Below are 21,546 nucleotides of genomic sequence, written 5' to 3'. Positions count from 1 at the left end.
CCAGCGGATCCGTGGCGCAATGGTAGCGCGTCTGACTCCAGATCAGAAGGTTGCGTGTTCGATTCACGTCGGGTTCAATTCCCGTTTTTGAAAACTGTCGTATTCTTTGTTCGGGAAGAAAACTAATTTAGATTAAGCCGGCTCGACGGAAAAAAATGGGTGCTGATGATTAGTTTGTTGAAAAATTTATTATTTATTATTTATAAGTTTTAAATAGTTCAGCTCTCTTTCGGTTTCTTACAATCTTTTTCTATTTGTTTTAATTTTTGTCCACACACATCATTGTGTAACTATTTTTGTTATTGAACTTTTATATATTTTAGTACGGTTTAATTATTAAAAAAATAAGTATAGTTTTTAAATAACTCTTAGGCTATTATATATCTATCACAAAAGAGAAAACGAGATATCTATTATGAATCCTCTACAATAATGTCCAATATGTTATAAAATGAGTTACCAAAAAAAGTAAAGTAGAAAAGAAATGAAGACAAGAAAATAAGAGAAGTACGTTGTATTCCTTTACTTGCTTTACTTATATCACAATATAATGATATGTTCTATTTATAAGCATAGCCTTACATATAGGTTATACTTATCTTTAAATTATAAATAGTAGAGCATAAACTACATGAATGTAGGTGGGAGATGAGTTATAAGATTAAAAGTATAATAAAAGAGTAATGAAGCGAAGGAATAATACCCAGCAAGAATAGTAGAAGTTATGTGATGAAGTTGAAGAGAAAGAGAGGAATAGACGTCCGCACTTATAATATTCAAAACATGAAAAATGATTTGTCCGACCTACTGTAATTTCTCTATTATATACAGATCTTAGGCATTAAGCCATTAACCCTTTTGAACAAAGGCATGCATCCTTTAATATCAGTTGAGTTTTTAGTTGATTAGAGATTACTGAATAATAAAAGAATTTTCAAAGACTAAATTATTTGAGATTCACAACAGTAAATAATTAAAAACATTTTTCTCTTGTAACAAGATGAGGGCTTAAGCTTTCATGTCTCATCGTATCCTTATGATGCACCCAAACGGCAATTATGAGATAAAAATTAAAATTGAACAAGTATAGATTTAAAATGTTTCCTCTGAATATGAACAAGACCAGGTAATATGCGGAAGAAAAACTAAAATTTTCTCCCCTGAACTCCATTCTTAAGAAGACTAATATGCCAATTCGCTATTGTGCTACATAGATAACATCAGTTATAACCAGCAGGAATTGAATTTAACAGAAGGAGGAGGGTCACATTATCCATACTAATGACTTCAAAGAAAAACTTATCATAAATCTCATTGCAAATAACAAGTCATTTTTAGCTCAGCTACGCACCAAACCAAACAAAATAAAGGTGGTATAATCAAAACTCAAAAGCTGCTAGTCTTCTCTTACTCAAGTCTCAAATATATACACGGTTACAACTTAGCTAAACTAGTAAAAATTCCTAACACAGATTGATCAATAGTTTGTGAAACAAGCTTTCAGTTCAGACATCAAGACCTCTCATCTGGAACATAAAAATCAAATCTAACATCAACGGAACCTGAACTATCTCCAACATCCTTGTACTCAATGTTTGTTATTGTCCCATATTCATCCAGATCTTGATATTCTGGCTTAACACGCCGGACAGGCACCGTCACAGAGTAAATAGTTCCAATATCGGTATCAGCAGAAACACTCAACTGTACTTTGTCCTGTGATTCTATTTCCACAAAGTCAGACAAAGCACGCACAATGTTGTTAACAATTTTGCGCTTTGCCTCGTCGCTTACTTCACATCGATCAGAAAACAAGATCATCTTTAGACGCTGCTTGGCAATCCTAGCATTTGAGCTTTTTTTAGATACTGCTGATGGGAAAACTATTTTCCAAGCCAAGCTTAATCGTTCAAAAAAGCTCATGTTAATAGCATCAAGGAGAAAATTCTCAGCTTCTTGGGTAGCAAATTTTGGTGATGCATTACGATCTCCACTGACTCCAGAAACTGGCTTCCACTGACTGCGCATACCATGATGTTTAATTGCCATGCTGGGATACTTTGGTGTGAATTCAGTGATGCTGGATGCCCCATTCAAGGAACTAGAGAAGTCTACCTATAAAACAGAAAAGCTAAGGAATAAAGCAGGTGAAGACATTTTCACTGTGCAAATGCTGTTATGTTTTGACATTTACATGATGAGGTTAGTTTTCTTTTATATCCTTCAATCTTCCATAATAACCAATGCAGCACTTAAGCAATGGCACCCATGTAAAACCACCTGATGAAAAATTATGAATCTCTTTCCTTTAAGTAGAATATGTATTTCATAGTCTTTAAACATACTAAGCATCCAAGCACAAATTGGGGAATGTCCAAGTACACAGTTCTGAATCTGATTCCATCAAGTATAATGGCAAACTCTCAGACATTTACAGGGTCCTTAAATTACAACTCATGCAAGTCAGTTTATCAGATTCCTCCATCACTTTCAACCCAAGATTTAAATTTAAAAAAAAAAGGACAAACGAATATATGCTTGATACACGCAGGATTTCACAAAGAGCCCATGGCAGAGACATTATGTAACATCTGGCACATCTTTCACAAAGTTCATCCTTTTTTCCTCAAAATGCATGATAAATAAGCAAAACAAGGACATCTCTGTGCATGCAAACAAAGATTTTCCCAACGATATTAACAAGTGCCAGCTCTGTAACATAGCTTAAGGCCATCAATTAATACAGGCTTGGTGAACATAGACTCATACTTCATCTCATTCTTGCCCCATACATAACAGAACAAAATTTCGTCACTGACAAGGTAAACAGCTAGAACTCCTGCAACAAGATACTTAAATGCACAAAATAATAGAAGATTGCAAAAACTTATATAAAATTTCCTCAGCAACCATCCCAAATATTGCATATCTCATCTTTCGTTTTATTTTGCCCCTTCAAGTTTAATTTGACAATAACACCTCACTTGCAAGCGATACTGCAATTTCAATAGAAAGAATAACTAGTTAAACTGCTCTAACCAGGCCTGCCATCTACCATCAACAGACGAAAATAGAGAGATGACAAAGACCCCAAAGTTCAAACCATCTGTGACTAAGACCCCAAAGTTCAAACCCATGTGAATAAAAGATGAATTCCTCGAAGAATCAATTACCCAATGTAACTCTTCACAAAGTCCAAAATCCCCAAATTCCCAGATTCGTGGCTGGGGAAACGTAGCAAAAGGAGGGGGGGGGGGAGGGAATTGGGGTTTCACCATCCCCTTAAACCTCTGACACGTTCTCATTGAATTTCCTTATTAATCGAGTCCTCCAAGACATTATCAGAAATCAGATGGCTATAACCGCAAAAACACTCGACCCTTCACCCCATGAGCACGAAACGAACAGAAATGGAACAATAAATACGAGAAAAGTTTCAGACCTTCGGGGATGACAATGAACTTTGACGGGGGTAAGAGTGATGGAGTGGAAGCGTTGCAGAGACCCTCAGATCGCCAGAAATCGCCATTGTTGGGTTAGTTGAATTTCTCCTTCTACCGGGAGTTCTAGTCCCTTCTCCTCCGTGCTCAGTCCTGCCTTCTCGCTCTATCGATCTTGTCTGCTTCTTGTTGATGCTGCTCGACTCGTTTTTCGAACAACAATGTAATGTGCAAAAGAGTAATTTTCTTTTCAGCCCACGACAGAAGAGAAATTTACTTTAACCGTTTAAACCTTTTTTTTTTTTTTTTGACCAGCAACCGTTTGAACTTTAACGCATGGCGGCATAGGAGTGAGCATTCGACGCTGATGCGCGCCGTTTCGATAGGGAAGGAGGAACTGTTTCCTCCTTTCTTTTCCCCGGCAAAATATTTTGATTATGAAAACATAAGCTACAAAGTCTTGTACAAGTACTCGCCTTTGGGGCGAGCTTCTCCCTCTCCCTCTCCAGAAAACTCTTGAGCAGTGAGAGCTTACCTTTCCTCGCTTTTGGGCGAGCGACCGTTACGGCGTCCCCTTTCTCGGCGTTCTCCGTCGGAGAAGGGGACGTCCGTCTCTTGTTTGTATTTGTGTGTTAATGGGTTTTTATTGGTGGTGTGTTCTGTTTCTTCGGCTATTATCAGATATGTGTTTTTTGCTTGCGGCACCTTCATCTTTGATGTTAGGATGAAAGGTAATAGTTCTGACCTAGACTTGATGGCTTGGATTTGCGTTTTGGGGGGAAGGTTTCAGTCGACGATCGTCCCTACTTCAGTTGCCAAATACTCTATGACAGTCGTTGGTGTTGGTCGGCAGTGGCAGATCCAAGACATTGATGAAGGGTACGAGTTTCATCAAATGGTGCTGCACGGTGGGTTGCCAAAGTTGAGTTATCTTCCTCCTTTGGCGTCGTTCTTTGCTGCCGGTGACTGTGGGTGTTCTAGCTTCTATGGGTTTCTCATGATTGCTTTTCAACCATCTTTGGTTGTTCTTTGGCCGACAAAAAGGATGGGTCCTTCGGGATGGGTTTTTCAAACCACCACCCTTTACTTTGGCATCATTGCCGATGACGGCGTTTTCCTCTCTACAGTTTCCGGCGACAAGACGGTGGGGCTCTCTGGTGAACTTGACGGCGGCTGCTCCTTTTGGTTTATCTTGCTGTTAGGTTTAGGATTTGTGCTGTCTATGGGCTTTAGTTTGCTGTCCCTCTTGTTGGGCTTTTTTATTTCTTTTGTTTCTTTGTTTCTTTATTAATGAATTATATTTTCTCTGGCCAAAAAAAAAAAAAAAAGTCTTGTACAAGTAAACTAGGGTATTTAACTTGTCCCGTCTTGATTTCCGTCAATCCCGAACAGAGAGAAAACAGTAATAGGGACTGGTTAGGATGTACGACAGGGTCTTTTTTTTTTTTAATTTGCTTATTAAATTAATATTAATGTTTGTTTTTTTTTCAGTGATTTTTTTAATGTCAAGGGCATGATCCTTTTGCTTATAATTCGAGCTTTCTGCATAATAGTTTTTAAAGTGTTTTTATCTTTTAAAAGTCTAATAAGAGTAAACAATACAATATAAAGAAAAAAAATTCAAAATTCTAGTTTAACATTATAGTGGTTTGAGGAAAAAAGAGGGAATGGGACGAGACGCAAGATAGAAATCTTGTCATATCCTAATTCATGAGACAAGTCTGTTCTAATTTTATCTTATCCTATAAATACTCCTATTTAGTAAATTGGAATTGAGAAGGCTACTAAATTAAAAGAGAATGTAGAACATCTAAATAACTAAAGGAAATCTAAGTAAATAATCCAAAACAACTTCAACTAGGATCAAGAGCCAAATCATTCTAAACGAGTCTCATATACTTTTTTTTATTTTTATTTTAAAAAAAATATTTTAGTGTGTATAGAATTAAAAATAAAGATAATATCTTAACAAACAACTTTTTAAAAACTAACTTTTTATTTAAAATTGCCAATTGGAATTTTTAAATCTAAATTGTTAAAATTGTATTTGGACTGAGCAAATCTCATTGTGACCATCCAAATGAGGTCCCACATCATCCATTTTCATATCCTTAGACAACAAATTTTGCAAACCAGCCAATGAAGTTTTGTTTACCTAATCAACTACTAATTTTGTTTTCCAGCTAATCCAAACACAGAATGAACAAACAACTTCTGCCCTCCTAGAAGCTGGCTTCCGAAGCATCTCTCACAAGTAGGGGTGGAAACAGGCCAGGCCTTACCCTTAACAGGCCAGGCCTGTATTGAAGTTTGTTGGCCTGAGCCTGGCCTGTGGCCTGTGACAGGCCTTAATTCAGCCTAAGCCTGGCCTGTGCAAAAGCCTGGCCTGGCCTGAAACCTATTAAGAAGCCTGTATTTTTTTAAAAAAAATTTAAACATATTTAAATCAACTCAAAATTATAATAACTCAATCCAAATTATCTAAAATACAAATATAAAAATTATCTAAAATATTTAAGTGAAAAATATTTAATATTCAAATGGTAGTATATTATTTTGTTGTTCATGTTTCAAATTATATTATTTAAGTGAAAAATATTCAATAACTTGAGGAGAAGATGTAGTTAAAATAGTCACAATACAAGGGATAAACAGAAATCAAATTCATAGAGGGGTTATTTCTGCTGTCACTTGTTGGTGATGTACATTAGAAAAATTAAGTAGTTTTGTATAGGTAAATAAAAGTCAAAAATGACAAACACGAAATCATCATCGGGCAGTAGGATTTGAACGAATAACAAAGTGCATATTAGAGAAATCATCATTCAGGGTATATTGAAGAGTAATCCAAACATGGTCTTATTCAGGATAAAAATGTGGTATTAGGCATATTACAATATTAATCAAAATATGGTATTATTTTAAAAAAGTTAATTATAAATTTATAATTATAATATTTTTTTAAAAAAATATAACAGGCCCAGGCCGCTTAACAGGCTTAACAGGCTTATTAAAGAGCCTGAGCCTGGCCTTTTAAGAGAAACAGGCCTTTTTTAAAGGCCTGAGCCTGTTTTAATTTGGAAATAAGCCAGGCCAAGTCACAGGCCCCTGACAGGCCGCCTGGCCTATTTCTACCCCTACTCACAAGACAAGAAACCAACTGAATAAAGGGGGAAGAAACAAAGTTGTATGAATTCAGGTTTTCAGTTTTGATTGCCTCTAGTGAGCTTCTCAATTCACATTCAATGAATGAACAGAACAGCAATTCAAAATATCCAGTACCAACATTTCTGGCAAAACAAAAAAGACGATGCCAAGTCCTACTGTATAATATATCATTTTGTAATGAACTAGATAACAATGGACATGAGGATTCTCAATCTGTCATAGACCTAATAAAATAACCTCAGAATTCCGATACTCTGAGAGCATCGCGAGGCGTATCATAAACATCCTTTGACCTTGCCTTCTTTACACCAGCAGTAAACCAGACCTTATCAGATTTGTAACCTTCAACTGCCACAGTTGTCACCTTAACCCACACAATGGCCTTTGTTTTCATTCCCTCAATTCCTGTGAGCTTCCCACGTGTGAGAATCCCTTTGACTCGAGTCGCATATCTGACTACAGAGGAGTCCTTGAAGCTGACCTCACACGCAGATGGCAAGTACACCACCAGCTTACCATTGGTTTCGTCAAACTCGTAGCAGATTATGTTCTGCGGGAAAAGCCCCGCCGGCAAGTTGTAGTCACGGAGGAGATCTGGTAAGCTTTTCAGTGGCTTGCCTGAAGCATAAATATTGAAAAGAAAAGGGAATAAGAGTAGGTGATATGATCATTAGTTGGAAAAGTAGCTTGTAAATTGGTCAAATTAAATAGACTTAATTGAGATACTATCCCTACATATTGCAATGGCCTGCCAAATTGAATCCTCCACATTCATGTATTCAAACAATAATCATACCAAAGAATATGACTACGGCTGACACTCCATCTATAGATCATGTCTATTTGAATGCCATGCATACGAAATTTTGGGGAATATAAAAAAAATCTAAGATGTAAGCATTCTAAGCATTTTCTGGGCACAGAAAATGTATGTTGCAGTTGTGTTCCTGGTATGCATCTAAAGTACCATATCTGCTTATGAAACAAGAAGTTTTATATGCATGATCTCACATGAACATTCAGGGTTGAAGCAAATTTGCATACCTTTTAGTTTGTTGAAAATCCATTTTGCTTTCTCTTCAACAGTACTTGAGAAAGTCTGCAAAAAAGAAAAATCACCATTTAGCAGAATTGCTTGGGATTATGCAGTAGCATCAAAGTCTAGAATGCCCAGACACTAAACAACTAACAGTATTTTTCACTTAATTAAATTTATTACACTCAAATATGCTAGTACTGTAGTACATGCACACAGAAATTCAATCCAATTCTGTGCTTGGACACAGGAAGTTTGCAAAAGGTGTCGCTAATCAACATAAAGAAATGTGTTTTTTTTTTTTGGGGGGTGTTGTTTTACAAATATGAATTCCGTGAAGCTGAAGCCTGCCAAATTCTCTAAATGATCATAAAATATTGCCCTAAAAGCCATCCGAAGAAGCTTACAACTAGTGACCATGCGCCCAATCCCCATATGGCGAGTGTCACATGTTTGTACACAGTAATGATCAATCTAAGGGCGTTCTAAATCAGAGTTATACTAAATGAATGAAGACAACACCCTGGATTGAGTAAATTATATAAGCTTAAATGTTTTTCTGACTCACCAAGCCCTAGCATTCATTCTCAGGAAGAAGAAATACAAGAAATTAAATGCTTCATATGCTAAGAAAAAAAGTCCCATGTTGTTGGTCAGTTGTGAGTGGCAGCGAAAATACATTGCACACTAGATAGATTTGAACCAGAAAATAGATATATAAGTGAAAACAGACTATAAATCTGATGCTTTTAATATCTTTTGTTTAGAAAGTAATGTGAAATCTACTCACTAATTTCCTCAATCTAGTCAAAGAGGCCCAATGAAGATATCTTTGATATCTGAAGCTCCCTAAAGTCCTAAGATTAGTATCAAATAGACAATTGCCCAAACAAATGGAACCACACATCATCATATGAAGAGATTTATTGCCATAGGGAAGAGGAATGGAGAGCATATTCATGTAAGCATCTCACAGATTCGTACTTGAGTAAGAGATTGTTGGGGTCAAGCAGAACAGAAGGTAGTCACATTGAACAGAATAGTATTTGCGTGGAAAGAATCCAATACCCGAGGTTTTGACTTTAACCCATGCATACATATTTTTGTTCATAAAAAGAAAGCCTAAATAAAGATTCCTCCCATGACACATTTTACTATTGTCCTTCTTCTCCCATAGCATCCTCTGCTCACATACTTCCCCCTCCCATCCATTCAGCCAAAAAGCATAGAAAATGGGTGCAGAGTAAATTATATGATTCTAGTGAATTTAACACCTCAAAACCCGGAAAGATCTAAAGAAGTTCCCTTTAAACAAACCCCGTCCCCCATGACCCAAGAAGCAACTTCTCAGAAAGAAAGAAATTTGTCATTACAATGCCAGTCTTGCAAATATTTAGTGTCAGACGAAGCAATATTAATAAGTAATAAATTCAATTTCACTTCGATTATCACATTATATATCTACACCCCTAAAACTTCCACCCCCAAATCACTCGAGTAAAAGCAGCTCCCCTAAATCGGTACAGTCAATCGGATATCATTTTTCCGGAAAAGGACAAGAAAAAGAAACCCAGTTCATTATTAACTCTAACAAGTCTTTAAGATCTCTGAAGCCAGTATCGACTTTACAATAACCACACTAGATTGACACAAACAAGTTAGTATAACCCAGATAACCCTCATTGCAGACATAAAGAAGGGAAAATAAAAGATGAAAAAGCGCAAAATCAAAAGAAGAAAGCGAAATGCAGAGAAGATTTGACTCACATTGATGTCGTCAGAGATATTAGAGAACTCCTCCTTGGCTTTCTTGGTAATCCATGAGTTTCCCAGACCGACCTTCAAGCTACTGACTTTAGTCAGAGCTTTCTCCATTTTCTACTCGCTTCCCTTCCCTTTTCTGGAGGCAACCTCAATAGCTCACACACAAGGGAGCGTTAATGGTGGTTCTGGTTCTCTTCCTAAGAGGCTTCACCTTTGGCATCTAAATTAAAGCTGGCAATGGGAAAAAGGACAAATGCGCTGATGCGGACAGTAGAAAGCGGCGTTTTACGTTTCTCCCTAAATTATAAATGTTTTTGTACTTTTGTGTTCCGATTCATATCACATTAATGCTTGGCCCAAAAATTGTTTCACTATTTGCTATTGGCGCCAAAATTTTAGGTTTAGGATGAAAAAACGAAGGATTAATAAGAATCTGCGAGTAATTAATCCCTTCAACGAGACAATTAGTTTTTGAATTTCTTATTGGATTTCTATTGAGCACACTTTTCATTCGATTACATTTGGGATTATATCTATTTCTTTCTGGAAAATCAAATTGTTGCAATTTTTAGAGTTCATATAATAACTGAATCACTATCATTTGCGATGCTCTATTAGCCATTACTACAAGGATCTAACGTTAAAGAAATCAAATGACGCCGCGAAATCCAGTGAAGACCCTTTTTTTCGTAAGATAAATTTTTGGGTAATAAATTTCAGTAAAGTTTGTCTTTTTTAATTTGGGATTAAATTGCATTCACTACCCTAACTTTCTAAATTAATTTAGCACTCTAAATTTAAAATATTTTTTCATTAACATCAAATATTTTAAAAGGATTTTTTGGTGCAATTTTACTTTAAAAGTATTTTTTTTAATAGCAATGGACATTCAAAACTTAAAATACCAAGTATCACGATGCTGGATATACTAAAATTTATTTTTAGATACTCAGTATTACTGAAAAAGTACTTTAAAATACTAGATATGTAAAAAATTAATGTAAAATGTTGAGCGCCATTGAAAAAATATTTATAAATGCTGATTAACCCTTTTTACTTTGTTGAAGGATGCTGCCTGACCCTTTCGTTTATACTGTAAAGATTAACATTTTTAACCGAAAGAAGAGCGAAGACCAAGGAAATACACAAACAAATCCACATAATGCGATCTGAAAAAGAAGACTTGATATTGAAGATGATTTCTTTAAGATGTCAAACTCAAGAAGATGCTGAAGAACATGGGTGGGACCAGGGGAAAGCTATGGTTTAGGTATTTTCCAGCTCAAAAGACTGATACTTGATAAAGAAGAGAGAAGTTTTATTTGCCTGCTAGCTATAATGCACATTGCAATGCAAGGCTCCCTTTAACTATTCTGCACGTTCCTCTACCTTCCCTAAGGTTTGCATTGCATTATCGTATAATGGGTTTGATCTGGCATTAGCATTATAGCTATCTCATTGCCTTAATTTATAAGTATTACTATTATTAAGGACCAGAACACTCTTATCCTCCATAATTGGAAGCTGCACATCTAAGTGCAAAGTTCATTTATTTCACAGCTCATAATTGGTATGCCAAACTAGGGGCAAAGACTTTTATATTCAGAATTGAATGGAATGGAATAGTCCCCAACAAAATAATTTTCTGATATGATTTGTTTCTATTTATAATAAATTTTTCGAGGTTGTCCATAATTTCTTTTTTCCTTTTGTTAATTTCACATTCCGCCCCATTTAATCACTCATATTAATATGATCGCATTTATTATCAAGGTATTTGTTCAAAAGTAAATTCTCTCTCACTCTTTCTTTCCTCACAACTAGGGAATTTTTAAAGTAGCATTACATGTTTTTTACATATTTATTATTTTTAATTAATTTTAACTAACTTTTTTGATTGAATATGAAGTTGCAGTCTATGGACTGAAAATTTAATTTTTAAATTTAGAGCCTCTTATTAATAAAACTACTGCCAAAAACTGTTCACAAAAGCCATAAAGCCTAATGACCAAATCGATTTGGCCCATGGACCTGGAAAAGTTGGTGATTTTTAGTCACGACAGAATGTAAAGAGCGATTGAGTCCAAAAAACAAAAAAGAATGTAAAGAGCGATCAAGAAAAACATCATACGAGGTCATATGATAGTAAAAAATTCTTAAGGTAAATAGTATATTTTAGAAGTTTGTTTTTGATAATTGCATGAAGCTGATGGAACAGAAATCAAGAACCGGTCATAAAGATCAAGATTTACAGAATTTGTGTAGCGTAGCTTCGAACGCTTTTCCGTCGTAGTCCGCAGTGAAAACGAAATTGCCAGGAGAACCCTTTAGAAGGACAAGGCTTCCCAACAAATCATCACATCCCTGATAAAACAAAACAATCAAACCCCAATCACCACAACATAGACGAACAAAAGCTTTAATTTTTTTCAACAATTCTACCCCTATCTTATTTATTAAGTATGATTTTACTCTTGATCTTTTTAATGATATAATTTTATCCCTAATCTTACTTATCATGTCTAATTTTACTTCTTATCTTTTTAGAGGTATAACTTTACTAATGCTTTTTTTTGTGTAATTTTACCCCATGAGTTTTTTTTTTTTGGGTGTATTATTACCCTTGATCTTGGGTGAAATTCTACCCATCACCTTAAAGGGGTGAAATTGCATATAATAGATAAGATCATAATAAAATTACATCTTTACCCTTTTTTAAATTAGAAAAAGAATGAAACACCAGTCCCTTACCGCCGTGAGCAACTTGAACTCATCCAGAGTCATAATTTTAGGAGGGGCTGTAGGTAGGTTTGCCTGCTTAAGAATGGCATGAACTCGCTCCACAACTGAATCATCAATCCAACCGAGGCGATGCGATAAATCAACAGCCATCACCTGTGTTCATTGACTTACAATATTCATCAACGCAGACATAAGTATTCTACCTGGGCTTAAATATAGGGACTAATTGCGGGGTTATTTTAGTCATAAATATAATATCTTAATTCAATTTAACTCCTAAATTTCTAATTTTTTCCCCCAACTATCGCTACTGATTGTTTATATTAAAAGAGTTTCCTATCATAGGACAATTCCAATGGAAATGATTAAATATGGTATTTTAAGAAACTAATACACATGTTTTATAAATAATTAATTTAACTAATTTTCTTAAATTTAGTAAATTAGTTAACGGGAGGAGTGACAAGCAAGACGCTCATATACCCCATAATGAAACATGAGAATAAGAAACAAGATTGAGGGTGAAGTACCATGCCAGCTGCGACAACCTCTCCATGAAGCCACTGTCCATCGCCAAGCTTAACTTTTATTGCCTGAAATAGAGTGCACACGAAGGAGTATTATGTTCAATCAGTTTGAGTACAAATTAAAATACGATCACACAAATCTGAAGTAGCAAACAAACAAAAATATACGTCCAGAGGCTATTCTTAACCTTTGAATTTAAGAACTGCACAAAATTTGTCAAGTCTCAGAATTGTGTCGTCGAGGGCAGAGAGTTTAAGAGGAAATCTTAATATTAGAAACTTTCAATACAATATACGTCCCAAGAGGGAAAGCATGTTTATTTAAAAGAGCACAGCACACTGAATTAGCCTGAAGATGATATTCACATCACAACTCTAACTGTTTGGAAATCTAAAACAGAAAAACTATCACCAGCTAAATGAAAGCACTCACATGGGCAAATGTGCGGCCAAAGTTCAGTCCACTTTCGTTCTTATCCCATGACACAACCTCAGCCTTGGTCTCACATGATCGCTTTATGGCATATGCCACTGCACTTGGGTCCCTGCATTAAGAGGGCATCTGAGTTGATCCAAAGTAACTAATAAAAAGCAATAAAAGGATAATTAAGCTTAAATTCCACAAGTTTTGCCTTGTGTTATAAGCTCCATCCTGGAAACAGCCTTTCTGCTTCAGGGTAAGATGGCGTACATCTGCCCCTTCCCAGACCCTACCTAGTGGGAGTCTCGTGCACTATGCCTTCCTTGTTGAAATAAGCTTTATATATGGCGTAAAAGGATCAAACACCGGAGCCTGCAACTGCAAGCTTATAATAACAATACTTAGATGATGGTGATGATTTTACCTTGCCATCAGTGCCTGCATATTTTTTTCGAGCCACTCAAAGAATTGTGCATCCCTGATGAGACCACATTTGATAACCTCTGCAAACCCTGATGCCAGTTCCCTATCAGGTAATGTAGTTAATGTGTCTGTGTCTATGAGCACACAGTGAGGTTCGCGGGACTTATAAGGCACGTTCTCGCCACCAACAGAAGAATCAACCTGGATCATCACCATGTACAGGCTAATGTATCAGAAAAAAACAAAGAAAAAGCTGAGAGAGATTATTAGAATAATAAATATAATATCGAATATCAAGTTGACATAAAAACATGAATAATAAAATTGTAGAAGCAGTAGTAGACCTGAGCCACAACGGAGGTTGGAATCTGAATAAGATGAGCATCCTCAGGCATGTGAAGACAAGCAACATGGCCACATAAGTCAGCAATCACACCACCTCCAAGAGCAACAAATGTAGCTTGCAGCCCAAGCTTAGGGGCCATCTTCTTCCAGTACACTTTTGGTACATATCTCTGACAGTTAAGTAGGTGATCATTTTTAATGCTTGAGCCAAGAGTGAAAATCACACATAAGTGGCACGTTGCCTGCGGGCTCCATGCTTGGATAAGGTCCAAGGCCAAAGCTTAGCATTGACGTGTTTATATGCTGGCGCATATGTCTAAGTTGTATAATATAAATTAAAAAAGAAAAAAGAGTGAAAATCAAACAATCCTCAATTTAAGCATACAAGACCTACCAGATTTTTGAACTGCTCACCATCTGGCAAAATGACTCTCAACAGAAATATTTGGGTTTCCTCTTTTTAGGGCATCAACAACTTTGTCCAGATACAGTGGCGCAATGGTGTTATTAGTGAACACAAGGACCCTCTCCCCGTGAACATGCCTATATATGGCGAGCATCAGCTTGGATCAAACATCTTGACGTAAATAATAACACTTTTAGAAGATGGAAAATATATAGTGGCTTTTTTTAAAAAAAAAAAACACTTAAGGCTATGTTTGGAGGAGAACAAGTGAAAGGAATACTAGGAAATAAAACTTTTAAAAATGGCTAAAGTATATTTTTTATAATTTAATTTTATATAAAGTTTCAATTTAGCCTATTAACTTAAAAAAAAGTATATTTTAATTTTTTAACCCTAAAATTGTTGACAAAAAATTGATAATATTAAAATCTTGAATATTGATAAACATTATCAAATGTTAACATATTAAGTTGAATTTTGAAGACAACTATAAAATGTAATTATTAACCAAAAAAATAATGATTTAAAATTAACAATTTTAGAATTAAAAGACTAAGAATATGATTTTTAAAATTAATGGATCAAACTAAAATTTTATATAAAGTTAAATGATCAATAGCATATTTTAGCCTTTAAAAATAGTATTAAAAAAATATTATTCTTGGGACTTTTTCTTCCTACTATTCTTTCTCCCCAAATTTTCCTCCATTCGAAGATAATCAGGGAAAAGATGCACACAAAATTCCTCGTTCATTTTATCCATATAATGGCAATGCGAATGGTCCAATAATTTCCTTAGCTTATTTTTATGATTTATTTTATATTTAATTATATATAGAGTGCAAAGTTTTACATAATGGAAACAATTCACTGAAATATCGATAATCGCTTAAGCGTTTCCCATAAGGAAGTTATATCTGATACTCCTTCGGTCTTTAATATAGGACTCAATTGTTGAGTTGATTTTGGTCCTAAATATAAGACTTTTTTATCATATTTATCAATTTTCTTTAAATTACCCCTATGGATACTCCCTCAACTATAATCAAATAGAAGATGAAGAGGGGGTATTAAAAAAGATGATTATGGTATTTTAGGAAAAACGTATCACATTTCTTATAGTTAACTAACTTACCTAACTTCTCTAATCTAATCAAATTAGTTAAATGTGTCTTATATTAAGGACCGGAAGAATATTATTTTTTTACTTAGAGTGGAGGGATTGAAGTGAAATTGGTTAGAGGGAATTAAACTTACTATATAATAACATTTGAAATTATCTTTTTATATCATCATTTTCTGTTAATGATTTTAAAATTAAAATATTAAAATATATATTTTTTAAAGCCAAGTGGTCAAAATAAAACCTTATATAAGGTAAAAGCATACTGTATCCTTTTAAATTTATATTTAAATAATTATAAATTTTTTAAATAAATATCTTTTTTTTAAGCCCTTCACCCTTACTTTTAAAAGCATACTGTATCCTTTTAAATTTATATTTAAATAATTATAAAAAAAATTTAAATAAATATCTTTTTTTTTAAGCCCTTCACCCTTGCTTTTCCTTTCAGAAAAGGAAAACGAAGACAAAAGGCGGGAACGCTGCTGTTGCAAGCACAAGTCATGAATAAAACGAAATATGAATTCGGGTCACCTTTGGAGAAGCTCAAGTTTGTGAAGCAGACCCGAGCCGATATAAATCGGATAGCTCCAAATGGAATCGACCTCATAAATGATAAATCTGACTCCGATAGGTCCGAATGGGCAAATGGGCCTCAACGATCATGGGAAATCCATGCTCCGCCTCAGCAGTGGACCGATCGATGTCTGGACCCGAACTGGCCCATACCCGTAGGTTCCTACCTTGACCAAATTTCCGGTCTAGTTGGAGAGAATGTGTGGGAGATCGGAGTTTGGAACTTTGAAAGCAACGGAGGTGAGAAGAATTGGGGTTCAGTTTCTGGATTGCAGGGCTCGCTGGTTGCTTGGTGGAGAGAGAGAGAAGGATATAATTAATGGCGGAAACCATAGTGACGCAGGGAGGACGGGGGAGGGGAAGCCAGTGCCTTTTACAAACTGGGTTGAGATGAGAGTCACAGTAATTAACCGCGGAAAAGTCTAGAATCCTAAATTAAATGCAAATAATAATTAATCACCAAAAAAATCAAAACAAAATATTCCCCACTCATGAAGTATCTCAAATCTTAATTAGTCATCATTCTCCGTGCTCTTCTATAAGATTCAAATTTTTGGATCCTTCTATTCTTTCTTATAAAATTTAGTATTAAAAGCATTTTCGTTAATTTTTTTCTTAATTAATTTTTTGGTACATTCTCTATTATCATTTTTTTCAGTATTACTCTCTCTCTCTCTCTCTCTTACTCACTTATAAATAAAAGTATATTTGAAAAAAGTACATTTCATATAGATTTATTACTTTTAAATGATTTTAACAATTTTTTTACAAACCATGCAGTTCGATTATTTAATTGGGTATCTTCCATGCCAAGCCCATATACTCGTGGGAGGTGGGACGGCACATTCATATGTTGCGGCATGAAGTACTTCTCTCTTATTTAGCGAGACCTGAGTTGGATTGAGAGCAACGTCACACAAATTTTCAAAGATAACAATATCATTACGTTACCACCGGATGAGTTTCCCTTCTTCACAAATACTTCTTCCGGTTTTTATTATAAGAACTAGTTTGATTTTTATTTTGGTTCTAAATATAAAATCACAATCTAATAATAATAGTTTTAACCAATATACTTAATTAGTAAGAATATTTTAGGAAAGAACACACCTATTTATTATAAATAGCTAACTTAACTAACTTTCTTAATTTACTTAAATTAGTTAACTCTTATATCAAGGACCGGAAGTAGTATTTAGCCAAATTCTTAATGTTCTCAATATAATTACCTCTTAAACAGAATGAACAAACAACTTCTGCGCTCCTAGAAGCTGGCTTCAAGAGCATCTCTCAGGGGGCAAGAAACCAACTAAGTAAAGGGGGAAGAAACAAAATTGTATGAATTCAGGTTTTCAATTTTGATTGCCTCTAGTGAGCTTCTCAACTCACATTCAATGAATGAACAGAACGGCAATTCAAAATATCCAGTACCAACATTTTTGGCAAAAAAAAAAAAGATGCTAAGTCTTACTGTATAATAATACCTCCGATCTTTAATATAAGACCTCATTTGACTTTTATTTTGGTCCTAAATATAAGACCCCAATCCACTTTGTCTCTCATATTTATGTATTTTTTTTCTAAGATAGTCCTTCTAATAATAATAGTTCTAGTCAATACACTTGATTAACAAGGATATTTTAAGAAAGACAATACATATTTATTATAAATAACTAACTTAACTTCTTTTCTCAACATACTCAAATTAGTCAACTAGCTCTTATATTTAGGACTGGAAGTAGTATATCATTTTGTAATGACCTAGATAATAATGGACATGAAAATTCTCAATCTGTCATAGACCTAATAACCGTAGAATTCCTATTCTCTGACCTTGCCTTCTTTACACCAGTAGTAAATCAAATCCTATCCGATTTGTAACCTTCAACTGCTACAGTTGCCACCTTAATCCACACAATGACCTTTGTTTTCATTCCCTTGATTCCTGTGAGCTTCCCACGTGTGAGAATCTCATCAACATAAAGAAATGTGTGTTTTTTTTTTCTTTTTTTAGTTGGGGGGTGTTTACAAATGTGAATTCTGTGAAGCTGAAGCCTGTCAAATTCTCTAAATGATCATCAAATATTGCCTAAGAAGCCATCCAAGGAAGCTTACAACTAATGACCGTACTCCCAATCCTGCAAATATTTAGCGTCATACGAAGCAATATTATTAAGTAATAAATTCAATTTCACTTCGATTACCACATTATATATTTACACCCCAAAAAATTCCACCCCTAAATCACTCATGTAAGAGCAGCTCCCCTAAATCGGTACAGTCAATCGGATATCATTTTTCCGGAAAAGGACAAGAAAAAGAAACCCAGTTCATTATTAACTCAAAGGTCTGTGTCGTTCCCTCTCTCTTATGTTTATCTTCGGTAAATTTTGGTAGCCTGTAAAGCATTGTTTTATTTTCTTTTCCTTTTTTCCCCAAACCAGTAAACTCTTCCTTCCGTTCCGTATAAATAAACCTAGCTACCCCTCTATCTTCTATCATCTCTCACACTCCACTCGTCCTCTCACTGCACGCTTTTCATTCCTGTCAATTCATGTTTTCGTTTTTGTTTGCTTTCACCGGTTCCCTAGTCCCACTGCCGTGACAAAGGCCCAGAACCCGCCCTCCCTCCCACCATCGGGTCGCTGTTGCCTGCCGCTGCCCTCCTGTCAGGTAACATGTTTACTCCCTCACCTCTCTTTCTACACTCTGATTATCCCTCACGTCTCTCTGAATATTCTCTTCTTCACAGGGTGACGTTGAGCATCCCTCAGCTACAACAAGAGCTCGCCATACATGACTATTTGGCCGTGTTTCACCTCATGGAAAGAAGTGCTTATTCACAGCACACCAAACTCTACAATCTTGAGGTATGCTGCAGTCGGGCTGTCAGCTTTATTTCTTCTCGCTGAGACAGAGGCCTTGCAAGCCAAGACTGGCCAGTTTAGGCAGCTAGATGAAATGCCTTTCTTCATAACGTACAAGCTGATTACCGATATCTTTCTTTTTTCACAAGTGATGTCCAGAAGTAATTGCTAGAAACAAATACATCACTCTTTTTTGTCTTGCAATTTTAGACATACTTGTCCAAAATTTATGTGACCAGAGAGAGGGGGACGAACTTGTATTGCATTTAAATGCATTTGATTTAAGTGAAGTAAATTAGTGAATATATTCATTGCTGCGTGCCGCCACCCTTACGTCTGATACTTGAAGTACTCCACTGAGGAAGCTAGAGTGAATACTCATGGTAGATCATGCTAAAACTTTGTACCCTCACGTCTGATACCAACAGTACTCCACCAAGGAAATTATAATGAATACTCATGGAAGATAATGCTGGAACTTTGTGCCCTAAAGACCATTATGTGCTTTAGTAGTTAATTTTGTCTGTCTCATAAAAAAAAAGCATAACCATTTGAGACCCCACCTCTTCCTTCCGTTCTGTATAAATAAACCTTTAGCTACTCCTCTCTATCCCATTATCTCTTACACTCTGTACTCGTCTTCTCACTGCATACTTTTCATTCTCGCCTAAATCATATTTTGGTTTGCTCTCGCCGATTCCCTACTTCTATTGTTAGGACAAGGGCCCAAAGCCTGCCCTTCCTTCCACTATCACATTATTGTTACATGTTGCCACCCTCACGTTTGATACTTGAACCACTTCACTGAGGAAGCTAGAGTGAATACTCATACCCTAGACACCACTTCACCGAAAAAGCTAGAGTGAATACTCACGTCTGTCTCACCAAAAAAAAAAAGATAACCGGCTGAGGGCCCACCTCTCCCTTCCGTTTTGTATAAATAAATCTCTAGCTACCCCTCTCTCTATCCCATCATCTCTTACATTCTACACTCGTCCTCTCATTACACATTTTTCATTTTTGCTCAAATCATATTTTGGTTTGCTCTTACCGATTCTCTACTTCTACTGTTAGGACAAGGGCCAAAGCCCGCCCTCCCTTTCGATATCATGTCGCTGCTGCCCTCACGTCTAATACCTGGAGTACTCAATCAAGGAAGCTAGAACGAATACTCATGGTAGATAATGTTGGAACCTTGTACCCTAGACACCATTATGTGGTCTAGTGGTTGATTTTATCTGTTTCACCAAAAGCATAATCGTCTAAGAGCCCACCTCTCCCTTCCGTTCTGTATAAATAAACCCCTTGACTGAAATATCGATAATCGCTTAAGCATTTCCAATAAGGAAGTTATATCTGATATTATTTTTTTAAACTTGAGTGGAGGGATTGAAGCGAAATTGGTTAGAGGGGATTAAACTTACTATATAATAACATTTAAAATTATCTTTTTATATCATCATTTTCTATTAATGATTTTAAAATTAAAATATTAAAATATAGATTTTTTAAAGCCAAGTAGTCAAAATAAAACCTTATATAAGGTAAAAGCATACTGTAGCCTTTTAAATTTATATTTAAATAATTATAAATTTTTTTAAAATAAATTTTTTTTAAGCCCTTCACCCTTACTTTTCCTTTCAGAAAAGGAAAACGAAGACAAAAGGCGGGAAAGCTGCTACTGCAAGTGCAGGTCATGAATAAAATGAAATATGAATTCGGGTCACCTTTGGAGAAGCTCAGGTTTATGAAGGAGACCCGAACCGATATAAATCGGATAGCTCCAAATGGAATCGACCTCATAAATCTGACTCCGATAGGTCCGAATGGGCAAATGGGCCTCAACGATCATGGGAAATCCATGCTCCACCTCAGCAGTGGACCGATCGATGTCTGGACCCGAACTGGCCCATACCCGTAGGTTCCTACCTTGACCAAATTTCCGGTCTAGTTGGAGAGAATGTGTGGGAGATCGGAGTTTGGAACTTTGAAAGCAACGGAGGTGAGAAGAATTGGGGTTCAGTTTCTGGATTGCAGGGCTCGCTGGTTGCTTGGTGGAGAGAGAAAGAAGGATATAATTAATGGCGGAAGCCATAGTGATGCAGGGAGGACGGGGGAGGGGAAGCCAGTGCCTTTTACAAACTGGGTTGAGATGAGAGTCACAGGAATTAACCGCGGAAAAGTCTAGAATCCTAAATTAAATGCAAATAATAATTAATCACCAAAAAAATCAAAACAAAATATTCCCCACTCATGAAGTATCTCAAATCTTAATTAGTTATCATTCTCCGTGCTCTTCTATAAGATTCAAATGTTTGGATCCTTCTATTCTTTCTTATAAAATTTAGTATTAAATGCATTTTCGTTAAGTTTTTTCTTAATTAATTTTTTGGTACATTCTCTATTATCATTTTTTTCAATATTACTCTCTCTCTCTCTCTCTGTCTCTCTCTTACTCACTTATAAATAAAAGTATATTTGAAAAAAGTACATTTCATATAGATTTATTACTTTTAAATGATTTTAATAATTTTTTTACAAACCATGTAGTTCGATTATTTAATTGGGTATCTTCCATGCCAAGCCCATATACTCGTGGGAGTTGGGACCGCACATTCATATGTTGCGGCATGAAGTACTTCTCTCTTATTTAATGAGACCTGAGTTCGATTGAGAGCAACGTCACACAAATTTTCAAAGATAACAAT

General features: G+C 35.6%; 2 protein-coding genes, 1 non-coding gene and 1 pseudogene across 3 annotated transcripts; 1 reads left to right on the top strand and 3 right to left on the bottom strand.

The window, feature by feature from the left end:
• Positions 1-5: 5 nt before the first annotated feature.
• On the top strand, positions 6-77 carry TRNAW-CCA (transfer RNA tryptophan (anticodon CCA)). Its single transcript has one exon. It is a non-coding gene; the product is annotated as a tRNA-Trp (tRNA).
• A 1,205-nt stretch (positions 78-1,282) lies between these two features.
• LOC114720535 (cell division topological specificity factor homolog, chloroplastic-like) lies at positions 1,283-3,662 on the bottom strand. Its single transcript, XM_028906176.1, has 2 exons — positions 3,443-3,662; positions 1,283-2,115 (listed from the first exon to the last, which is right to left on the bottom strand). The coding sequence occupies exons 1-2, from the start codon at positions 3,527-3,529 to the stop codon at positions 1,513-1,515; spliced, it is 690 nt and encodes a 229-aa protein (XP_028762009.1). The 5' UTR covers positions 3,530-3,662; the 3' UTR covers positions 1,283-1,512.
• Positions 3,663-6,605: 2,943 nt separating this feature from the next.
• Positions 6,606-9,601, bottom strand: LOC114720536 (uncharacterized protein At5g01610-like). The gene is made up of 3 exons (XM_028906177.1): positions 9,412-9,601; positions 7,653-7,707; positions 6,606-7,226 (listed from the first exon to the last, which is right to left on the bottom strand). Exons 1-3 carry the CDS (start codon positions 9,517-9,519, stop codon positions 6,847-6,849), a joined length of 543 nt encoding a protein of 180 aa, XP_028762010.1. The 5' UTR covers positions 9,520-9,601; the 3' UTR covers positions 6,606-6,846.
• Positions 9,602-11,585: 1,984 nt separating this feature from the next.
• On the bottom strand, positions 11,586-20,933 carry LOC114720500 (3-dehydroquinate synthase, chloroplastic-like; annotated as a pseudogene).
• Between the last annotated feature and the right edge of the window lie 613 nt (positions 20,934-21,546).

The sequence above is a fragment of the Neltuma alba genome, unplaced genomic scaffold, assembly GCF_004799145.2.
Source record: "Neltuma alba isolate B1F8T4 unplaced genomic scaffold, ASM479914v2 tig00011988_pilon, whole genome shotgun sequence".
Taxonomy (NCBI): Eukaryota; Viridiplantae; Streptophyta; class Magnoliopsida; order Fabales; family Fabaceae; genus Neltuma; species Neltuma alba.
This window is presented reverse-complemented; position numbering and strand designations above follow the sequence as displayed.

Bases quoted from the DNA above. Each gene is read 5' to 3' on its own strand.
- LOC114720535 (XM_028906176.1), bottom strand. From the start codon at position 3,529: ATGGCGATTTCTGGCGATCTGAGGGTCTCTGCAACGCTTCCACTCCAT. The intron at 2,116-3,442 runs GTCTGAAACTTT...TCTGTTTTATAG, and splicing joins GTTCATTGTCATCCCCGAAG to GTAGACTTCTCTAGTTCCTT.
- LOC114720536 (XM_028906177.1), bottom strand. From the start codon at position 9,519: ATGGAGAAAGCTCTGACTAAAGTCAGTAGCTTGAAGGTCGGTCTGGGA. The intron at 7,708-9,411 runs GTGAGTCAAATC...TCTTTTTTGCAG, and splicing joins ATATCTCTGACGACATCAAT to ACTTTCTCAAGTACTGTTGA. The intron at 7,227-7,652 runs GTATGCAAATTT...TTTATGCTTCAG, and splicing joins GATTTTCAACAAACTAAAAG to GCAAGCCACTGAAAAGCTTA.